Raw genomic sequence first — 18,470 nt, forward strand, 5'->3', positions numbered from 1 at the left:
TTCCCTGGAGCAACCCTCACCTGCGCCCCGGGGGCTGCCCGGCCATGCGGCGGAATGCACACCTGCTCTTGCGCGACCCTCGTCCCTCGATTTCTTCCTCCCGACGCCGCTCCCACACCCAGAAAGCCGGCGCGGAGTCAGGCGCAGCCACATTTCACCAGGCTGGAGGCCAGGGAGAAAGCCCTCGCCCCGCAGCCCAATCCAGTCTCTCCAGCTCGAGAACGGAGGCGACTCGAACACGGCTGGGCCCCGAGCGTCCGCCTCCCCGACATCTGCTCGCACCGAGCTCCGGAAGCCCCGCGAAGACGGGGAGTTCATTACCAGAAACGAGGGAGAGCGCCCTGGAGGTCTATGGGGGACGCAGCACCTCTCCCCGGGACAGACCGCAGCCGGCCCTGGGACACGGGGCCCCCGGGAGGCCGGAGGCGCCCACGCCGGCTCCCCGCGGAGTCCCCCAGACGGCGCGGCCGCGTCCCGCCAGCAGCAGCCCGGAGGAAGCGGACCGGGCGCCCGGCGCAGGCAACTGCACCGCGCTTGCCGGGCTCCTCCCGCCCGGTCCCTGCGGGAGCACCGCAGCAGCCCCTGCACGGAAGGCGACGCTGAGGCGACAAGACTCACCAAGCGGCCCGAGACACAGAAAAGGTAAGTGGCACAGCTCGGCTTGGAGCCCCCCGCTGGCTTCACGCTGACATCAGCTCACGTCAGAGCGCAGAGTAGTACTGCGGGACCCTCCGCTACACTCCGCAGGAAAGGGACCACCGCGGCCCCAGCGACAAGCCTCAGTGCCATCCAACTCCTGAACCAGACCACTTCGAGGAAACAGGCACTACGGGCTCTGAAGGGCAGCGTGCGCTTACCCCGTACTAAGGCACCGTGTGAACCACGCACGAAGGCACCGTGTATTAACATGCATTTATCAGGTAACCTTTTCCAAAAAAATAAAGGCAAGCATCTTGTGTCCTGCTGACAGAGGACAGAAGCAGGGCCTCCACAGGTGCGGTGCAGGCAGAGCCCTGCGTGAGGCACCATGGGGATGGGGTGGGGGGTCCAGTACCCAGGCCATGCTCCACAAGCTGAGCTGAGCACTGGGGCGCCGGCTGCATCCGCCCTGACCACGTTCTCTGCTTGTTCACCCAGAGAGCAAGCCGGCTACTACCTCCCCGGCCCAGAGTGGGGCGCCTCTTTGTAACCCACATGAAAGCCAAGTGTGTGTCAGTCCCAGCCGAGGCAATGAGGTGACAGCCCCAGGACTGGGACCTGGTCCACCGGAGTCCGGGATGGGTGCCCTTTAACTACCCCCACACTGCCACCCGAGGAGGTTAGGGGGCTCAGGCTTCAGTGGTTTCTGGAACAGATCACGGCAATGCCTGTGTACACTCAGAATGACCCTATTCGTGGGAGCAGTCCAGGAGGGACAACACAGAGATTTAAACTTGGACATCAGCTTCTACCCTCAGACTAGACTCTGTGACCCCCCTCTCTGGCATCCCGTCCTTGATCCCAGAGAAGTCCTTTCCCTGCTGCCCTGCACAACTGCCTCTTTGCCTGCCTGCGACCCCCTAGCCTGGAGGCGGGCTGAGCACCCCGTGCGCCCCGCACTCCCAGCACCGAGCAGAGCGCCCAAGCATCTGACAGGTGCGTGATGTCTGAATAAAGAAACGGGGCGTGAGGGAAGGCAGAGATAAAAGGAGAAGAGCTCCACTGGGAGGTCTGGAAGGGGGAGATCACAGAGCCCAAAAGAGACTCTCCAGGGACCCCCGTGAGTTCCAGCCCCAGCAGGTCCCCTGTCCCAGCTGCCATCGGGATGAACGAACGTGTGCACGCACGCTCCCCCACCACTCACACCCAAATACACACCCACATACATTCTCAGACACAACCACACACATGCACATTCTCTCTGTAAGGCAATTTTTTCTTGGACCGCAGCCAGAGATCTGATGGGGAAGAGAGGAGAAAATGAAAGGTTCCTAGGCAGACCACTTCCTACATGAGCAAAAAAGATTAAAAGGCTATAAAATAAACCAAAGGATTTAGGAACCTTCCTGTTACAAAGGGAAACCAAAATAATAAATCAATTACTACTCAGTTAAAGGTTTAATTAAACCATTTCAAGTATCTCTCAACTTAAAATGAATTGTGAAGGTTAAACCTGAATAGAAGTCATTAGAGAGAAACTAAGCTTCTGGAAGCCTCGAATTTTACAGACTCACAGAGAGAAAAAGGAGGACTTGGAGTTCTTAATGAAAGACTTTTGAAGAAATGTTCTCATATTAAGACTCTGCATTTAATTAAAGTCTTAAATACTTTTAAAAATTAAACTGTACAGGCAACTAATCTTCCCATATGTGCACACCAAAAAAAGAGAAGAAATGTGTTCAAGAAAAATTTAAGTCAAAAGTAAATTAGTTAATAAAGGAAAATAATTTCTAAAGTAGCTTCGTAGTAAGAATCTGATGATACACAGAGCAGGACAAGAGCAGGCAAAAGCCGCCAGAGCAGCTGGGCCAAACCCCACTCTCCCACCTACGAACTGGGTCACCGTAAGCGGGTGGTTGTAAGACCCCCAGTCTCTGAGCCACATATTCCTCAGTTATAAAAATCTGGGCTTCAGTAAGGAAACGGAAGACATGGACAGCACTACAGACCAGCAAAACCTAACACTTATCTATGCGAATGTGCCACCATCAGTAGCAGACTATAAATTCTTCTCAATCGCACAGGGAACAGTCTCTAAGATAAACCATGTCAGTCCATATATCAAGTTTTAATAAATGTGTAAGGGCTCAAATACATACAAACTATGTGGGCTGAAATTAAAAATAAATAACTCATACAGGTGAATGACCAAAAAAAACCCAAAAAACAAAACAAAACAAAAACCCAATTAAGAAATGGGCAGAGGAACTGAACAGACATTTTTCCAAAGAACACATGGAGATGGCCGAGAGACACATGAAAAGATGCTCAACATCACTCATCGTCAGGGAAATGCAAACCAAAACTAAAGTGAGATACCACCTCACACCTGTCAGAAGGGCTATTATCAAAAAGGCAGGAAATAACAAGTGTTGGAGAGGATGTGGAGGAACAGGAACCCTCCTGCACTGTTGGCAAGAATGCAAACTGGTGCACTCTGGAAAACAGTGTGGAGGCTCCTCAAAAAATTAAAAACACAACTGCCCTACCATCCAGAAACTCTACTTCTAGGTATTGAAGAAAATGAAAACACTAATTTGAAAAAATACACACACATCTTCATCCCCTGCAGCATTATTTAAAATAGCCAAGATATGGAAGCAGCCTAAGTGTCTACTGATAGATGAGTGGGAAAAAAAGTTGTGTTATGTCTGTGTAAACACACACACACACACCCCGGAATGTCTCTGAGCCATAAAAAATCATGAAATCTTGCCATTTGCGACAACACAGATAAACCCAGGAAGTGTTATGCTAAGTAAAATAAGTCTGAAAGAGAATGATAAATACTATATGATTTCACTTATATACAGAATCTTAAAAAAAAAACAAAACAAAACACAAGAGCAGAGGACAAACAGGTGGTTGCCAGAGGGAGAGGGACGGGGGACGAGTGAACACATGAAGGGGATTAGAGGTGCAAACTTCCAGTTATAAAATAACTAAGTCATGGGGATGAAAAGTACAGCATAGAAGGGGCACCTGGGTGGCTCAGTCGGTTAAGCATCTGCCTTGCACTTGGGTTGTGATCCTGGGTTCTGGGATCGAGCCCCACATGGGGCTCCCTGCTAAGTGAGAAGTCTGCCTCTCCCTCTCTCTCTGACCCTCGCCACTGCTCCTGCTCTCGCTCGTGCTCTCTAATGAGTAATTTTAAAAACCTTAAAAAAAAAAGTAAAGCATAGGGAAGATAATCGATAATATTATAATAACTTCAGTGACAAATGGTGACTAGAGCCATTGCGGCAATCATCTCATAATATATAAGAATATCAAATCACTATCTTATACACCCTGCCACTATTGTAACATGTATTCCAATTAAAATTTAGTTTTAAAAAAGAAAAAACAGGGGAGCCTGGATGGCTCTGTCATTAGACGTCTGCCTTTGGCTCAGGTCATGATCCCAGGGTCCTGGGATCGAGCCCCGCATTGGGCTGCCTGCTCCATGGGAAGCCTGTCTCTCCCTCTGCCACTCCCCCAGCTTGTGTTCCTCTCTCACTGTCTCTGTCAAATAAATAAATAAATCTTAAAAAAAAAAAATAAAAAGAACAGACATTTATATATCTCAAAGATACATGGAAATTAAATGGTGCTCCTAAATAATGAATAGGTCAAAGAGGATACTGAATCAGGAAACAACGCTGAGACGATCAAGAGGAAACACGACATGCAAACACAGGTGGGAGGCAGTGAGAACAGGTCCACAAGGCTGTAAAAGTAAGTGCCTGTGTGAGGCACAGAAAGATCTCCCATCGGTAGCCTACTCCTCTAACCCAAGAAACCAGAGAAAACAGAAGCAAACCAAACGCACGCCAAGCAGAAGAACAAAAAGTAAAAATTAAACGAAGAATAGAAGATAGAAATCAAAACACTGACAAACTTTTAGCTAAACTCACCAAGGAAAACGAGGTAAGATTCAAACAGCTAAAATCAAGAGTGGAAAATGGAACATTACCACTCATGTTACAAAAAGGTTTGTTTTGTTTTTTTTTTTTTTTAATTCTCAGGGATACTGTGAACAAGTAATTATTTCCAACAAAGCAGAAAATTTTGATGAAATGGAAAACTTCCGAGGACACATACCACTGAAAGGAATTCAAAAAGCAACAGAACATAGTCACACACCTGTTGCAAGCCAAGAACTGAATCGGTAAACCAAAAACTTCCCACCCAAAGACCAGAATTAAAAGGCTTCACCAGTGAATTCTATCATACATTAAGAAGAACTAGGGGCGCCTGGGTGGCTCAGTGGGTTAAGCCTCTGCCTTTGGCTCAGGTCATGATCCCAGGGTCCTGGGATCGAGCCCCGCATCAGGCTCCCTGCTCAGTGGGGAGCCTGCTTCCCTTCCTCTCTCTCTGCCTATTTGTGATCTCTGGTCTGTCAAATAAATAAATGAATAAAATCTTTAAAAAAAAGAAAAAGAAATTACATGAGAAGGGGGAAGTCATTTTAAAAAGAAAAAAAAAAAAAAAGAACTAACACCAACACTTCCAAAATCCTCCAAAAAACAGAGGAGGCAGGGACACTTCCCGGCTCGTTCTGTGAGGCCACTATTATTCTGATTCTAAAACCAAAGACATCAGAGAAACGGCCCCCATAAGATCTCTGAATACAAGCCCTAATCTCTTCATCAAGATTCCAGCAGACCAACTCCACGAGCACATGAAAAAGGATTATGCAGTATGACTGAGTGGAATGTATTCCATGAACGCAAGAGTGGTTCAAGGTATGAAAACCCAACCACGTAAGTCAGTGCATTCCTGAAGCAAAGGGGAGAGAGAACACATGGCCATCCCCACTGAGGGACGGACCATGGCCGCAGGGCAGGTTCGAGGGGGGACGGGCCTGGTGAGCTGGTTGTCGGGGAGACGAAGAGGAGGACGGATCTCAAGGAAGAGGGGACCCAGGGTGGTGTCCTGAGCGGACAGCCATACCTCTCGCTACCATTGGGAACAAGGGTGAGGACGGAAGTCAGCATACGCGTCCCAGAAACCACTGATGCGCAGAATTCCAGGAGGAGATCTATCTGCGCTCTCATCACTTGCTCATTATTTATAAATGAAATGAAAAATTCAAATTATTTTATCTCATTCACATTTCATGTTAGTTGGAAGAAAAATCTTAATAAGCAAAGCTGAATAAGAACAGAATTAAAGCTTTGTAACCACCTTTCTCAACGTTGTCAGCCCATTAATCCACGTGACTTCTATCTGCCATATGAATTTTACATAAGAGATTTTATCCGTTCTTCTGAGTTTATAGAAGCTCAACCCCAGAGGCAACACTCAAAGTTCCTGACTAAAGCTCTGGTTCCAACTGTCTGTTAAGCCACACTCTTTGGAAAGCCAATGCATCTTAACCACTCTGCAGGACTGTGGCCATAGGGAACGTGGACATCATCAGGGGTCCTCCAGTGAGGTCTGGACAGATGGGCCTTACTCACCCCTAGACTCAGTGGCAGAGGGAGGGGTGGCTGAACTGTGAGGCCCTGGCATTAGGCAGATTCTTTTTTTTTTTTTTTCCAGCTTTACTAATGGATGATCAACCAACCAAAATTGCATATATTTAGGTCACACGATTTGTTTTTTTAAGGTGCACGACAAGATGGCTTAATGTACATATACACTGTGAAATGCTCACTACAATTGACAGGAGAACCATCTTTCTCTTTTGGTGAGAACACTCATGATCTACTCAGTCAGCAACTGTGAACTGTAAACCCCAGGCTGCGCGTTAGATCCCCAGAACCTACCCAGCTCAGAGTCTGTACCTCTTGACTATCATCTCCCATTCTCACAACTCCCGGGCAACCGCCGTTCTACTCTCTGGTTCTGTGAATTCACCTATTTTAGATTCAACACATATGTGAGATCATACAGTATTAGTCTTTCTGCATCTAGCTTATTTCACTTAGGATAATGTCTTCTGGATTCATCCATGCTGCAAATGGCAGGCTTTCCTCCTTTGTTAGGGCTGAATAACATTCCTGTGTGTGTGAGAGAGAGAGAGGGAGAGAGAGATCTTCTGAACCCACTCATCTGCGGACACTTAGGTTATCTATTGTAAACGAATCTGCAATGAACACGGTGCAGATCTCTCTCCGCCATGTTGATTTCACTTCCTTTGGATACATTTCCAGAAGTGAGATTGCTGGATCACGTGGTAATTCTATCTTTACTTTCTTGAGGACCCTCCATCCTGTTCTCCATAGTGGTCGCACCAGTTCGCATTCCCGCCAACAGGGCACAAGGGTCCCTTTTCTCTACATCCCCACCAACCCTGGTTATCTCGTCCTGCTGAGGACAGCTGTTCCCACCAGGCGTGAGCTGAGCGTGCTCCCTGCGGTTTAGACCTGCATGTCTCTGACGGTTAGAGACACTGAGCACCTTTTCATGCACCTGTTGGTCATCCGTACGCCTTCTTCGGGAACATGTCTGTTCAGCTCTTCTGCCTGTTTTTAATCAGGCTACTTGGTAGATTCTTAACGCCAAACTGACCTTCCTCCCCCTCCTCTTCCCCAAAGCAAAGACACTCAAATGGGCACCATCGGTTTGAGATGTGATTACGTGGCACTTCCCACCTCGGACCTGCTTTCCTAAAGCGGGGAGAGGACAGATCCGGCCCCAAGGCCCGTGCCAGGGCTGAAGCGCTGCGGGCCCAGCGTAGCTGGCTGCAGGTGAGGAGACAGGATGACGCCCACTTCTCCTCACTCACCACCGCCGGGTTCACCGGGGCTGGATTTCCTCAGCTTCAGCTCACGCCATTCCCAGTAACCAACAGAGCTTCGCCTAACTCCAGCAACTTAATCCTCGGTCAGGTGTATTTCTCTGCGCTCCCTGGGAATGGCCAGAGGGACTCATTAACCAAACACTGTCTGTCTGGACTCGCTCCTCGCTAACGATGTCGGACAGAGGATCAATAAGGCGGCTGTTGGGAAGCGCCAGTCTGCATCCGCCCAGGCACGAGCACTCGGTCATCCGTGTGGCTGACGAGTCCTGCCATGGAACAGACCATCCTTCTGCGCAGGGGCCTGGCGGGGGTCCCCCACCATATAGTTACGGTTTTGAGGGGGGTTTTTTGAACTGCCGTGTGCAGCTATGCCTCCTCTACTCCGTATTCTCTTGGTCTGCGGGGACCTCATTATGACGCCTCCACGGCGCCTCGAGGCCAGCCACCCACCACTCCAGGGGCCGTCCAGCGGGACACATGTGGATGCTGCGGACAAGAGGGATCTCACTCCGCACGCTGCCTGCGGACCCAGAGGAGTCTGTGCGGATCAAAGGTTTACACGCTCATTCAGGAACGCTGTGCTTCAGGTTGTGTGTCCTTACACATTCATCACGCATGTTAGAATAGCTCCCCTTTATTGTCTTCCGTGCCGGGCGTCATCTGGTGCCACAGGCACATCCCGCCTGTGACAGTCACATCCATCTTCATTTGTCAGGTAAGCACGGGGAGGCTCAGAGAAGTCACGTCCTGTGCTTCCGGGAACACAGCGCGCGGGTCCCAGAGCCGGGTGAGAGCCACACTCGTCTGAGGACCAGCTCGGGCTCTGTACACGGTGGGAGGCTACCCCTCCTCTCGTGCACTCCCTCCTTCCTTCACGCGGTCCCTCCTCCTTCTACAGCCAGGCGCTGGAGAGGCTCCCGCAGGGGCCGGGTGCGGTGCGCTCACACACACACTCCTATCTGAGCGGGCCTAGAGCCGGACAAGGACTAACGTGGGAAACGGGAGCGCTCCGGGCTTCAGGGCCCACCAAACACAAACCTAGCGTCAAAGTACACGTGAGCAAATCACCACCATCGCCACCAATGGGCACGTCCGTGGCCCCTCACCCGGAACCCCAAAGCCCCTTACCATCTCCGCTTCTGCTTGGGTTGGTGGGCTCAGGGGTACTCAGAGGTCTGAGGGGAATGATGATTTCATCAACATTAACCCCTTCTTCTGTGTGCTTCTCAGAAACGTGGGACAGCAGCTCTGACTGGTTGGGTGAGAAAAGGTTACAACATTTGCACATGAAGATGGCTGTGTTTTCTGTAAGGAGAAAAAAAAAAGAAACTATGTTATTTCAACCTAACAAAAACAACAACTGCTTCCAAGCACCGAAGAAAAATACTGAAGGCTGCCCTTCTGAGCTGTGTCCGGCCTCCAATAGACTGTCCCTCTCGTGGACACCTCTAGGCCAGGCAGCTCACTTCTAAGTTCAGGTGGCCCCAGTCACCAGAAAATTCATTCTTCAGTCCTCCTGGCTAGGGTCTAGTATGGGCAAACCCTGCCCTCCCTGCCCCCGTTACCCAAATCTACCTAACGTCCCAGATTCCAGCAATGACATGGCAAGGTAAAAGGAAAAAAAAAAAAAAGTAGGAAACTGCAAAACCAAAATCCAACCTTCAAGTGAATGAAACTCACTGACAGCAATTAAGTGCGCTAGCTAGGCTCTCTCAAATTAGGTACAAGGGAAAATTGATCAAAACAGCATTTCTCAAGAGCCAAGACACCTTTCACTGGCTGGCACACAGACTTAAAACAAGAAGAATGGGAATCTGTTGATATTTTTTAAGCCACTTAATTCCTATTTGAAAGCATCACCACCATTCACAAATATTTACTAATAGCCCATTACTTTCATCCCATTATACTAGGCAGGAAGACGTAATGGGAAAAGGCTCCTTTTTGAGTCTCAGATAATTGTCGGTACATAGAGGAATATTAAATTCAGGATCAAAAAACTAATTAATAGCTAGCTCTTTTTTAAGAGCGCAGAGGAGAACCGGATGATGGAAGGGACAGTGGCTTTGAAGCCCAACAAACCCAGACCCTAGAAGCTGGGAAGTGCAGTGATCTTCAGGAGGTACTAATACCCCGGGGCTGCCGGAATGCGCTAGGAGAGGCCGCTCACCTGCCCGCTGGGCAGCGGGAACACCGTACACCACAGCCCTGAGTCAGTCCAGCTCTCCCCCTACCGCGTACCCTCGCCCACCTCACCAGCATGCTGGACAGCTGGGGATCTACACCCGCACTCCCTGCTTCCCCCCAACCCTCACCAGCCTCACGGGGAATCACACCGGCAGTCACACAAGGTGTCCGGGCCACCTGCTCTCTCTGGAGGCCGGACGGACACGTGGCAATCCCGGAGGAGCTCTGTGCCATCCGCTCTCCGCGGACGGTGGACAAATGCTTCTTACCGCTGCACTCCCACCTCCCAGCCCCCCAGCGGGCTGCTGACCTAGCTTCCTGCGCCCCACGAAGCCACGCCACGGCAGCCCCCACGGGCCTCCTCCCCCACGCCTGCCCACCCCCGCATCCTTCCCCACCCCCCGCCCGGCGCCTGTTGCTAGGAGGGTCCGCACCTGCAGCGCCACGGGAGGTGTGTGTGTTGTGGGAGGTGGGGGGGCGGGGGTCTGTGGGGGCAGGCCACCCCGGGGCGCGCAACATTATTTTTTAAAGCATTATATATTTTTTCTAATATTTTTTTTATTTATTTGGCACACAGAGAGAGAAATCCCAAGTAGTCCGTGTAAGGGCCTGCCTCTCCCAGAGGAACCTGCCTGGGGGCCGCGATGGAGGGGCGGGACAGGCCGGGTGCGGACGGCCAATCGGTGGGGTGCGCGTATATCCACTGGGGTGAACTGAGATTCGATTGGCCGCCTGCGTAGGGGCGGGGCTCAACCACCCCCATAAAGGTTGGTCTGCGAGGCTGTCAGGAGGAGGAAGGAGGCGAGCTGTCGGAGGAAGGAGAGGAAGGAGCAGGAGGAGGAGAGTCGGGGGAGCAGGGGGAGGAGAGTCGGGGGAGCAGGAGGAGGAGAGTCGGGGGAGCAGGAGGAGGAGAGTCGGGGGAGCAGGAGGAGGAGAGTCGGGGGAGCAGAAGAAGAGCTGTAACAGCTCTTCTAAGAGCTATAAGCGACGCCAGGGGCCCCAAGCCGCCAGCGGCCCCGCCACACACCGTGGCCCTCGGCAGCGGCGCCTCCTGGAACTGCCTAGACGCCAGCAACGTCGCCGCGAAGGACCTTGCCACCCCCAGCCGCAGCCTCGCCGCGAGCTGCGTCATTCTGGGGAGCGGCTTCATCTGAGAAGAGGCCTCCCCAGTGAGCAGCATCGTGGGGGAAGAGGCTTCCTCCAGAGTGGCCTCTTTGGGGAGCAGCCCTGTCCGGGGAGCGACCTCATTAGCAGCGGTCTCGTCCTGGAGCGGCCTCGTCCACAGCAGCCTCTTCTTGGGCGCGGCCCCACCGAGCAGCAGCCTCATCCTGGGAGTGGCCTCGTCCGGAGTGGCCTCATCTGCGGAGAGGCCTTGTCCAGAGCAGCCACGTTGGGAGCGGACTTGCCGGGGTCATCGTCGTCACCCTCTCCTAAGAGACAGCCCTGACCGGTCAGTTTGATTCTTGATGCTTGGTGAGAATTAAAGCTTTGCTTGACCTTCGCGTTGTATCAGTCTCGTTCCTTTGATCACGGACCCTAACAGTCAGAGAGGCAGGCAGAGAGAGAGGGGGAAGCAGGCTCTCCGATGAGCAGAGAACCCGATGCAGGACTCGATCCCAGGACCCTGAGATCATGACCTGAGCTGAAGGCAGAGGCTTAACCCACTGAGCCACTCGGGCATCCGCACGCAACATTTTTATCACTGATACTGTTTAGTATCAGTGGCTCAGGGACATGAAAAAGCAAAAAGGCAGGCCAACATTTAAATGTCGTTACTGCTTTAAAATTCTCTAAAGACAACACAACCCTCGTGCCTACACCTGGGAAGACCGAACCCACAGCCCACCCTGGATGGCCACTGGATACGTGGGGCCTGGGTGCACAGAACCCCAACCCCTCTCACCCAGTGACAGTGTTCTAGAAACTTCTGCGTCTCTCTCCAGACCACCAATTCTTCCCCTCTGCCACTTGCTGCATGCTTATCTTTCCTGTCTTAAAACAAAAATCTTTCTTGATCTCCACTCCCCTGCTCTCCCCCAACCCATTTTTCTCTTCCTCTTTGCTGCAAAACTCTCCGACCACAGAGAAAGGCAGTGGGCCGGCCTGTCGCTGCCCCAGTGAGGACAGAGCCCTACGAGGCACTGAGGCCGCAAGGCCAGGTCCCCCTCTGGACCCAAAGGAAGGCCTCCTCCGCGGACAGGCAGGTGGAGTAACGACCCACAAGAGTACCTCCCTACCAAACAACACCGGAAACAGAAATTTAACAAAGCAGAACATTGCTTCATCAATGAAAATCTCTCATGAATACTGCCGATCGATATTTTATTTTTCTCCAAGAAATGCTTTTTTCCTAAGGAACCCGAAAGGCTTCCCGTTCAAACACGAAGAGATTACAGAAACAATTCTTGTCTTTATACAAGGCCATGTTGTTTTCGATGTGCTTCCTGCTGACCCTACAAGGACTCTACGATTAAGGCAAAACGGTTTGCAAAGCCCCTTCCACGGGCAAGGAAACAGAGCCTGAGAGAGGAGAGCGGCTCGCCCGAGTCACGGTGGGCTGGGAGCAGGGAGCAGACTCTCGGCCACCTGCTTCCGACAGGAGCTGAGTGTGGCTACACACTGGCGCGTCGCTCCTTCAGGTTGGGCTAAAACGCTCGGCGTGGTGGCCCACAGCGTCTGAGTGACAACCCCCGCCAAGAACACAGCCCCCGCATCAGCCATCAGTTTCCTTTGTGCTCATTCCAGCACGTACCGGGCAGTGGCCACGGGTGGGCCCCCCAGAGGCCCCGCGTCACAGACACAGCTTGAGCTGCATGGCGACAGGGACACAGCACACCCCAGCCACATCAAATGTGGCTACGAAGCTACTTCCTGACAGACTACGCGGTACTGACTTCTGTGATGCTCTTGGGAGAAAGGAAATCCAGTGACATTGAACAGAGCAGAACTTCCAGTGACCACAGCGTAAGTGTGAGGCTCAGGGACAGGCACACCAGTCCCTGTCTGGAGACCAGATCAATGAGACGACGTCTACATCTAGGCAAGCATGGGAGGCCACTGTAAGTCCGGCAGCTGCTACCTGGCTATTCCACACCCCCTGAAGGCCAGGGTGGCACCTGGCCTTGGCCACGCGCTTCCCATGCCCGTAGCTTGTTCAGTAGGCAGATGGAGACTAGACCCGGAGCTCCCAGGGGCAGGCAGAGAGATAAGGACATGTGTGACCCAGGAGGACCATCACTTCACTGAGGGTGGGGGCGGCCGTGAGCCTGTGGGACCCAGGAGGCGGAGAGGCTGGCCTCCCCCCGGCCCCGAAGTCAGAGAAGCACAAAGTCAAGGTGGAACGCAGACCTGCCGGACCCAGGCCTCCGGTCTCCGTGGTGCCACGTGGCCCTTCCCAGGTCAGCACTGGTAAGGGACACAGCCACGTAACTGCCAACAGGACCACACAACTACTCCCCCTGAGCTAGGCCAGTGGGTGGGTGGGCTCTGTTTTGCCACCTGCCATGCAATCTTGGCTTTCTATGTTTTTTTTTTTTTTTCCCAGATTTTATTTTTAAGTAATCTCTACACCCAATGGGGCTCAAACTTACAACCCTGAGACCAAGAGACACAGCGCTCCCACAACTGAGCCAGCCAGTCCCCCGATGCAATCTGGTATGTTTAAGGGCAGCTGGTTCTAGAAGTCCAGACAGAATACACAGTGTCCCCCCTTGAACATCATCTGTGACTGTCCCCCAGACCGCCGACCAGGAGGGAAACCGGGCACTCTCTGGAGATGCCCATAAAGCAGGATGTGAACAGCAAAATTCCAGAATAGACAAAGAAAGTGTCAGATCGGTCTGCCTCCCCAAATATTAAGAATCATTATTCCACCAAAATAACATCAAAGGAGCTCTTTTCATTTTTTATAGGGGACTAATATGGAAAAAATGTATCTTATACCCTGAAATATAATCATAATTATGTTGTCAGCTAATTCTGATAAAGATGCTATAATTTGGATGCATTTTTAGGTCCAATTACTGTGCACTCATCCTCAACAAAAGGATTCAAAGAGAAAACCACATGTTCAATACAAGGAAAATCACAGAAGTTTGGAGTTTGAGTGTTCCATTTCTATGAACTATTTGCCAGTTTTTAACAGTTACTCTGTACTATTCAAAAGGATAATCTTAAAATAACTGCATAAACAAGTTCTCATTTCTGAACTCTGATTTGCAAATACTCCTGGCCAGGAAGAACTACATCCTGCCCGTGAGCTCTGACTTCCGCCTGCTCACTACCGCCCTGCCCGGAGACCCAGAGATGGGGGAGCCTCTGACCCCACTCCCTGAAGAAGGTCATGAAGGGGCTCGTAGGTCCTGAGAGGTGGGTTAGGCCCCTTTGCCACCACCGGGGAGGGCCACTGGGGGCCAACAGGTCCTACCCTTCCTCTGGCAGCGGGCAGCACATGTGTCAGCTGAAGCTGGCCTGCTCCTGAGGGACCCCTCGCCCCCCAAAAAATCCCAGGCCCTCGGATAAACAGGCAAAGAGGGTCGGCTCCGCTTTGAGTGGAGGCCACGTGCTCCACCCAACTCACAGGGCGGCCTGGCCCCAGCCACAAGCAAGGGCAGCCCGTCCCTTCTGTTGTTCTTCCTAAGTCCACTTCGTCTGGGAGGTCAAGGGGAATAACCAGAGCAAGGCAGGACGCAGGCATTCCGGGTCCCCGGGCCCTGTAACAGAGCTGCTGCTTGTGACTGCTATCACTTATGACAGAAGTTACCGTATGAATACATGCTCATCGTAAAACACTAAATAACACGAAACCCCACAGAATAGAGACAGCCTCCTTATCATCCCCTCTAGAACAAGAGCATCACTGACCAGTTTGGTGTGTATCCCTCCAGACCTTTTGCCGGGAGACAGGGAGACTGAGAAACCTCGTGCGCACCCACCCTTTCCCTCCCCTTGGGGGCCCCCCGTGCCCTGGCCCCTCTACACCCCCTTCCCTGGGGTCCTGCTCCCAGCACTGAGCTCAGCACATGAGCTGCCCTACAACAGCCGAAGCCCCAACCCTGCCGGCAAAGGCCGAGCCGGAAGCCAGGACTTCCACCCGACCACGTGGTTAATGAAGCCCCCTTCCTACTCCCTGCTGGGCCGGGGTCAGAGGTGACCCAGTACAGAGTCAGGACTTTCTGTACCTCCTTACCACAGTGATGGAGGCACTCCTGCCCCTCCTAGTCAGGGCTGACATCACAGGGGCCCCGTGGGGAGCCTGAAGCCCATCCTGCCCAGCATGCTGGGGACACCTTCTCCACGGCGTCCCTAGAGGCCAAGAAGGGAGCCTGGACTTCTACCCTCCCTGGCGGTGACAAGGCCATACCCCACTTCTCCACCAGGGCAGGGTCAGAAGAGTCTGCTAAAACAGAAGATTTAAATAAGATCCAGACTCTCATAACATAACACCAAAAATGTCCAGGGTTCAATCAAAAATCATTCCTCGTAATTTTTCAAGAATCAGGAAAATCTCAAGTTGAATGACAAGAAACACTCAAGACACCCACATGAGATGATACAGATATCAGAATTATTTGACAAAGACTTTAAGGCAGCTATCACAGAAACAGTTTAATGAGCAAGTACGAACACACCCGTAACAAATGCAAAGGCACAGTGTCTTGAGCAAAGGAAGAGAAAATGTAAGGAAAAAACAAATGGGAACCTGAGAAACGAAAAATGCAATCACAGAACCTCAACGGATGGGCTCAAAACACAATGGAAAAGACAGAGAAAGAATCCGTGACCTTGAGGATAGAACAAGAAATAGCACACAATCTCAACAGCAGGGAAAACAAACAGAAAAAAACTGAACAGAGCCTCAAGGACGCGTGGGACCATAACAAAAGATCTAACGTGCACCTCATCAGTGTCCCAGGACAGGAGAAAGACAGCGGGGCTGGAAAGTATTCAAAGAAATAATGGCTGAAGATTTCCCAAATCTGGCACAACACCCAAACCCACATTCTGGAAGGTCAGCAAACCCCTACCAGGGTGAACCCAATGGTACCTGTGCCAAGGCCCACTGCAACAAATACATGAAAACTAGAGCCAAGAGAGAACCGGGAAAACAAGCTTCTGTGTGAGAAGCCGTTCGAGTGACAGCGGATTCCCCACCAGACACGATGGAGCCACGAGGAAGTGGCCTTTTGTTCAAGAGCAGCAAGGAAGCAACTGTCCCCCTACATCTCTGCATCGAGCACAAAGAGTCTTCAGAAATAAAGGCGGGGGGGGGGGGTGCCTGGGTGGCTCAGCGGGTTAAGGCCTCTGCCTTCGGCTCCGGTCACGATCCTGGGTTCCTGGGATCGAGCCCCATGTTGGGCTCTCTATTCAGCAGGGAGCCTGCTTCCTCCTCTCTCTCTGCCTGCCTCTCTGCCTACTTGTGATCTCTCTGTCAAATAAATTAAACAGAATCTTAAAAAAAAAAAAAAAAAAGAAAGAAAGGGAGGGACCAAGACATCCCCAGAGGATGGAAAACTACAAACTCTTGCTGCCCCGAAGACTGAACCTCAAAGAACAGCTAAAGGAAGTTCTCTAACTAGAAAGAAATGATAGAACAATGCATCTGGGGACATCAAAAAGGGGAAAAGTACAAAGGAAAATGTAGAACTATGGGTAAATACATCCAATTTTCCTCTTATTTGACAGCTGAAGCAAAAAGAGTAAGTCTGCCTGATGCGGTCCTCAATGTCTACGGAAGAAACGTTTACAACTGTGTTATAAACAGAGGCTAAAGGGGGTGTAAAGTGTAATGTTCCTACTTCTCACTCAAACTGGCAAAACGTTCACAAATGGTTCCGCATCTTGACTGTGGGGGCGGCTACCTGCATCCGAATACGTGATAAAAACGGACAAAACTCGGCACACACGTCCATACCGCATCGATCTCTTGCTTTGGACACTGCACAACAGTTAGGTGAGATGTAACCACTGGGTCGGGACGATGAAAACAGTCTGGAGATGCACGGTGCTGACAGCTCCCAACACAGTAAATGGGCTCAATGCAACTAAAAATGGTCCCCATCCGATCCCAAACGCCCTGCCGGGAGCGGAGGAACATGGCCCCGGGAAGGGTGGAGTGAGGCAGCGCTGCAGGCAGTAGGCAGTAGGCAGTAGGTCATCCCCACGCCCACTGCTGGGGGATGGCGGAGCGAGGAGGGCTCTGAAAGGCTGGCACCCCAGGTCTCTATCAAGCAAGTCCCACACCATATGCGCTCATCCCCTGCAGAGCCCCCAGCCCAATGCCATCCACCTCCCCCCCTCCACCCGCTTAGCGACGCTCTGCTGGGGACACAGTAGGCGCTCAATAAGTAAATGTTAGATGACTGAGGACTACAAACACGCTTAAACATTTATCAATACCCAATACCCACAAGAAGACAAAATGCTACATTACTAGACTATTGGATAACTCTATTTAAAAGCTTTAGTTTAGAAAACTGTCCTTCCTCTCCTTGATTAGTACAAATCACCCCCCTCTGCTCTGCAACCATCTTCACGTGGACTGATTAACTCTGAAGAGAGTCCAACAGCCAAAGCTCTAATCCCATTAAACTCTCTATCTCGTGAGAAGACCAGGCTGGCAAATTCTTTCAGAATTTTTGTTTTCTTGTTTTTCACTTGCCCTTAAGTTATTAAATTCATAAGAGCTGGCAGCTTCCCAATGGGAGTGGAAATATTTTAACAACATAAAGCCAGATTGCTGTCACATCCAATGTAATGAGAAAAGTCTCATTGTGCAGCTTAGTGCAACTTAAAATACCTTTCTCATTCATCTTCAGGAAGAGGGGCCTGGGTTAGGACAAACCATTATTTTCCAATTAGCTGATTTTACAGAGCCTTCAGCCAGCTGTGGATTCGCCACATATAGCATCACCACCACGATTCCTGAGAACCTGCTGTAACCAAAACACAGGGACTCCAAAGAGGAGTAAGTAGAAGAGCCTGAAGCTCCGGTCAACCACACCCTCGAAGGGCAGGGGCTCCACACCAGGCTCACACTGGGCGCCCTGGATCTTCACAACAATCTAAGAAAGAGGTTTATTATTGTATTCCGTCACATCTAAGACAACAGCTATTATAAGAGGCACAGATATTTTACATACCATTCAAAAAGATAAAAACGCTGCCAAATAAGACACACTGGTTTCTTATCACACAGATTGAGGATACCTCCTGATTTTAGAGACCATACAGTGTGAGTCTCTGAATCAGTGAGACTGGGTGACACTTCCAGCTTCCCAGAGAAGCACAGCTCAGTCCCGGGATTGGGGAGGGTGGGTGGACACCCAGGAAAGCCTGACTCCCAACCTTGCTCTTATCCCAGAAGGCCCCACGTCCCCTACTGGCACCCCCAACGCACACGGGCTGGGGGTCCCGCATTCAGGCTTACTTCCATGACATACTTGAAACCCTGCTTTCCAGAAAGAAAAGGCAGACGTTTCCTGAGTACCAGGCACTTTCACACTCCATCACGTTTAATCCTAACGAGAGGGATGACGCTAACATGTAAGACACCTCCTCGAGGAAGGGAAACACACCCCTTCCTCAAGACACTAGCTCCCCCTGTCAGGAACTGGTCACAATATCCTGATTTTCTTGGAACAAGACACTCTATTACCATTTGCAAAAAACTGTCATAAGGAATATACAAATCTATGAAGTGAAAGAGATCCCTTAGATGTGCTGCCCTGAAGCAGTGTACAACCTGCACAGCTGTATAAAGCGGCCCTGCTACGTAAGTCAGCCACACAGATACTGCTATCCCATGTTACAGATGAGGATGCTATAGCTTATACAAGACAGTCAAATTCAGGCC

General features: G+C 51.1%; 1 protein-coding gene across 1 annotated transcript in view; it reads right to left on the bottom strand.

The window, feature by feature from the left end:
- The window catches only part of ZFAT (zinc finger and AT-hook domain containing), a 183,220-nt gene that overhangs the window by 143,112 nt on the left and 21,638 nt on the right, over positions 1-18,470 (bottom strand). Inside the window, exon 2 of the mRNA XM_004743593.3 lies at positions 8,558-8,734. Coding sequence (XP_004743650.1) covers positions 8,558-8,734 — 177 coding nt within the window. The remainder of the gene's footprint in view (positions 1-8,557; positions 8,735-18,470) is intronic.

The sequence above is a fragment of the Mustela putorius genome, unplaced genomic scaffold (genome assembly GCF_011764305.1).
Source record: "Mustela putorius furo isolate JIRA1106 unplaced genomic scaffold, ASM1176430v1.1 tig00000228_pilon_pilon_pilon, whole genome shotgun sequence".
Taxonomy (NCBI): Eukaryota; Metazoa; Chordata; class Mammalia; order Carnivora; family Mustelidae; genus Mustela; species Mustela putorius.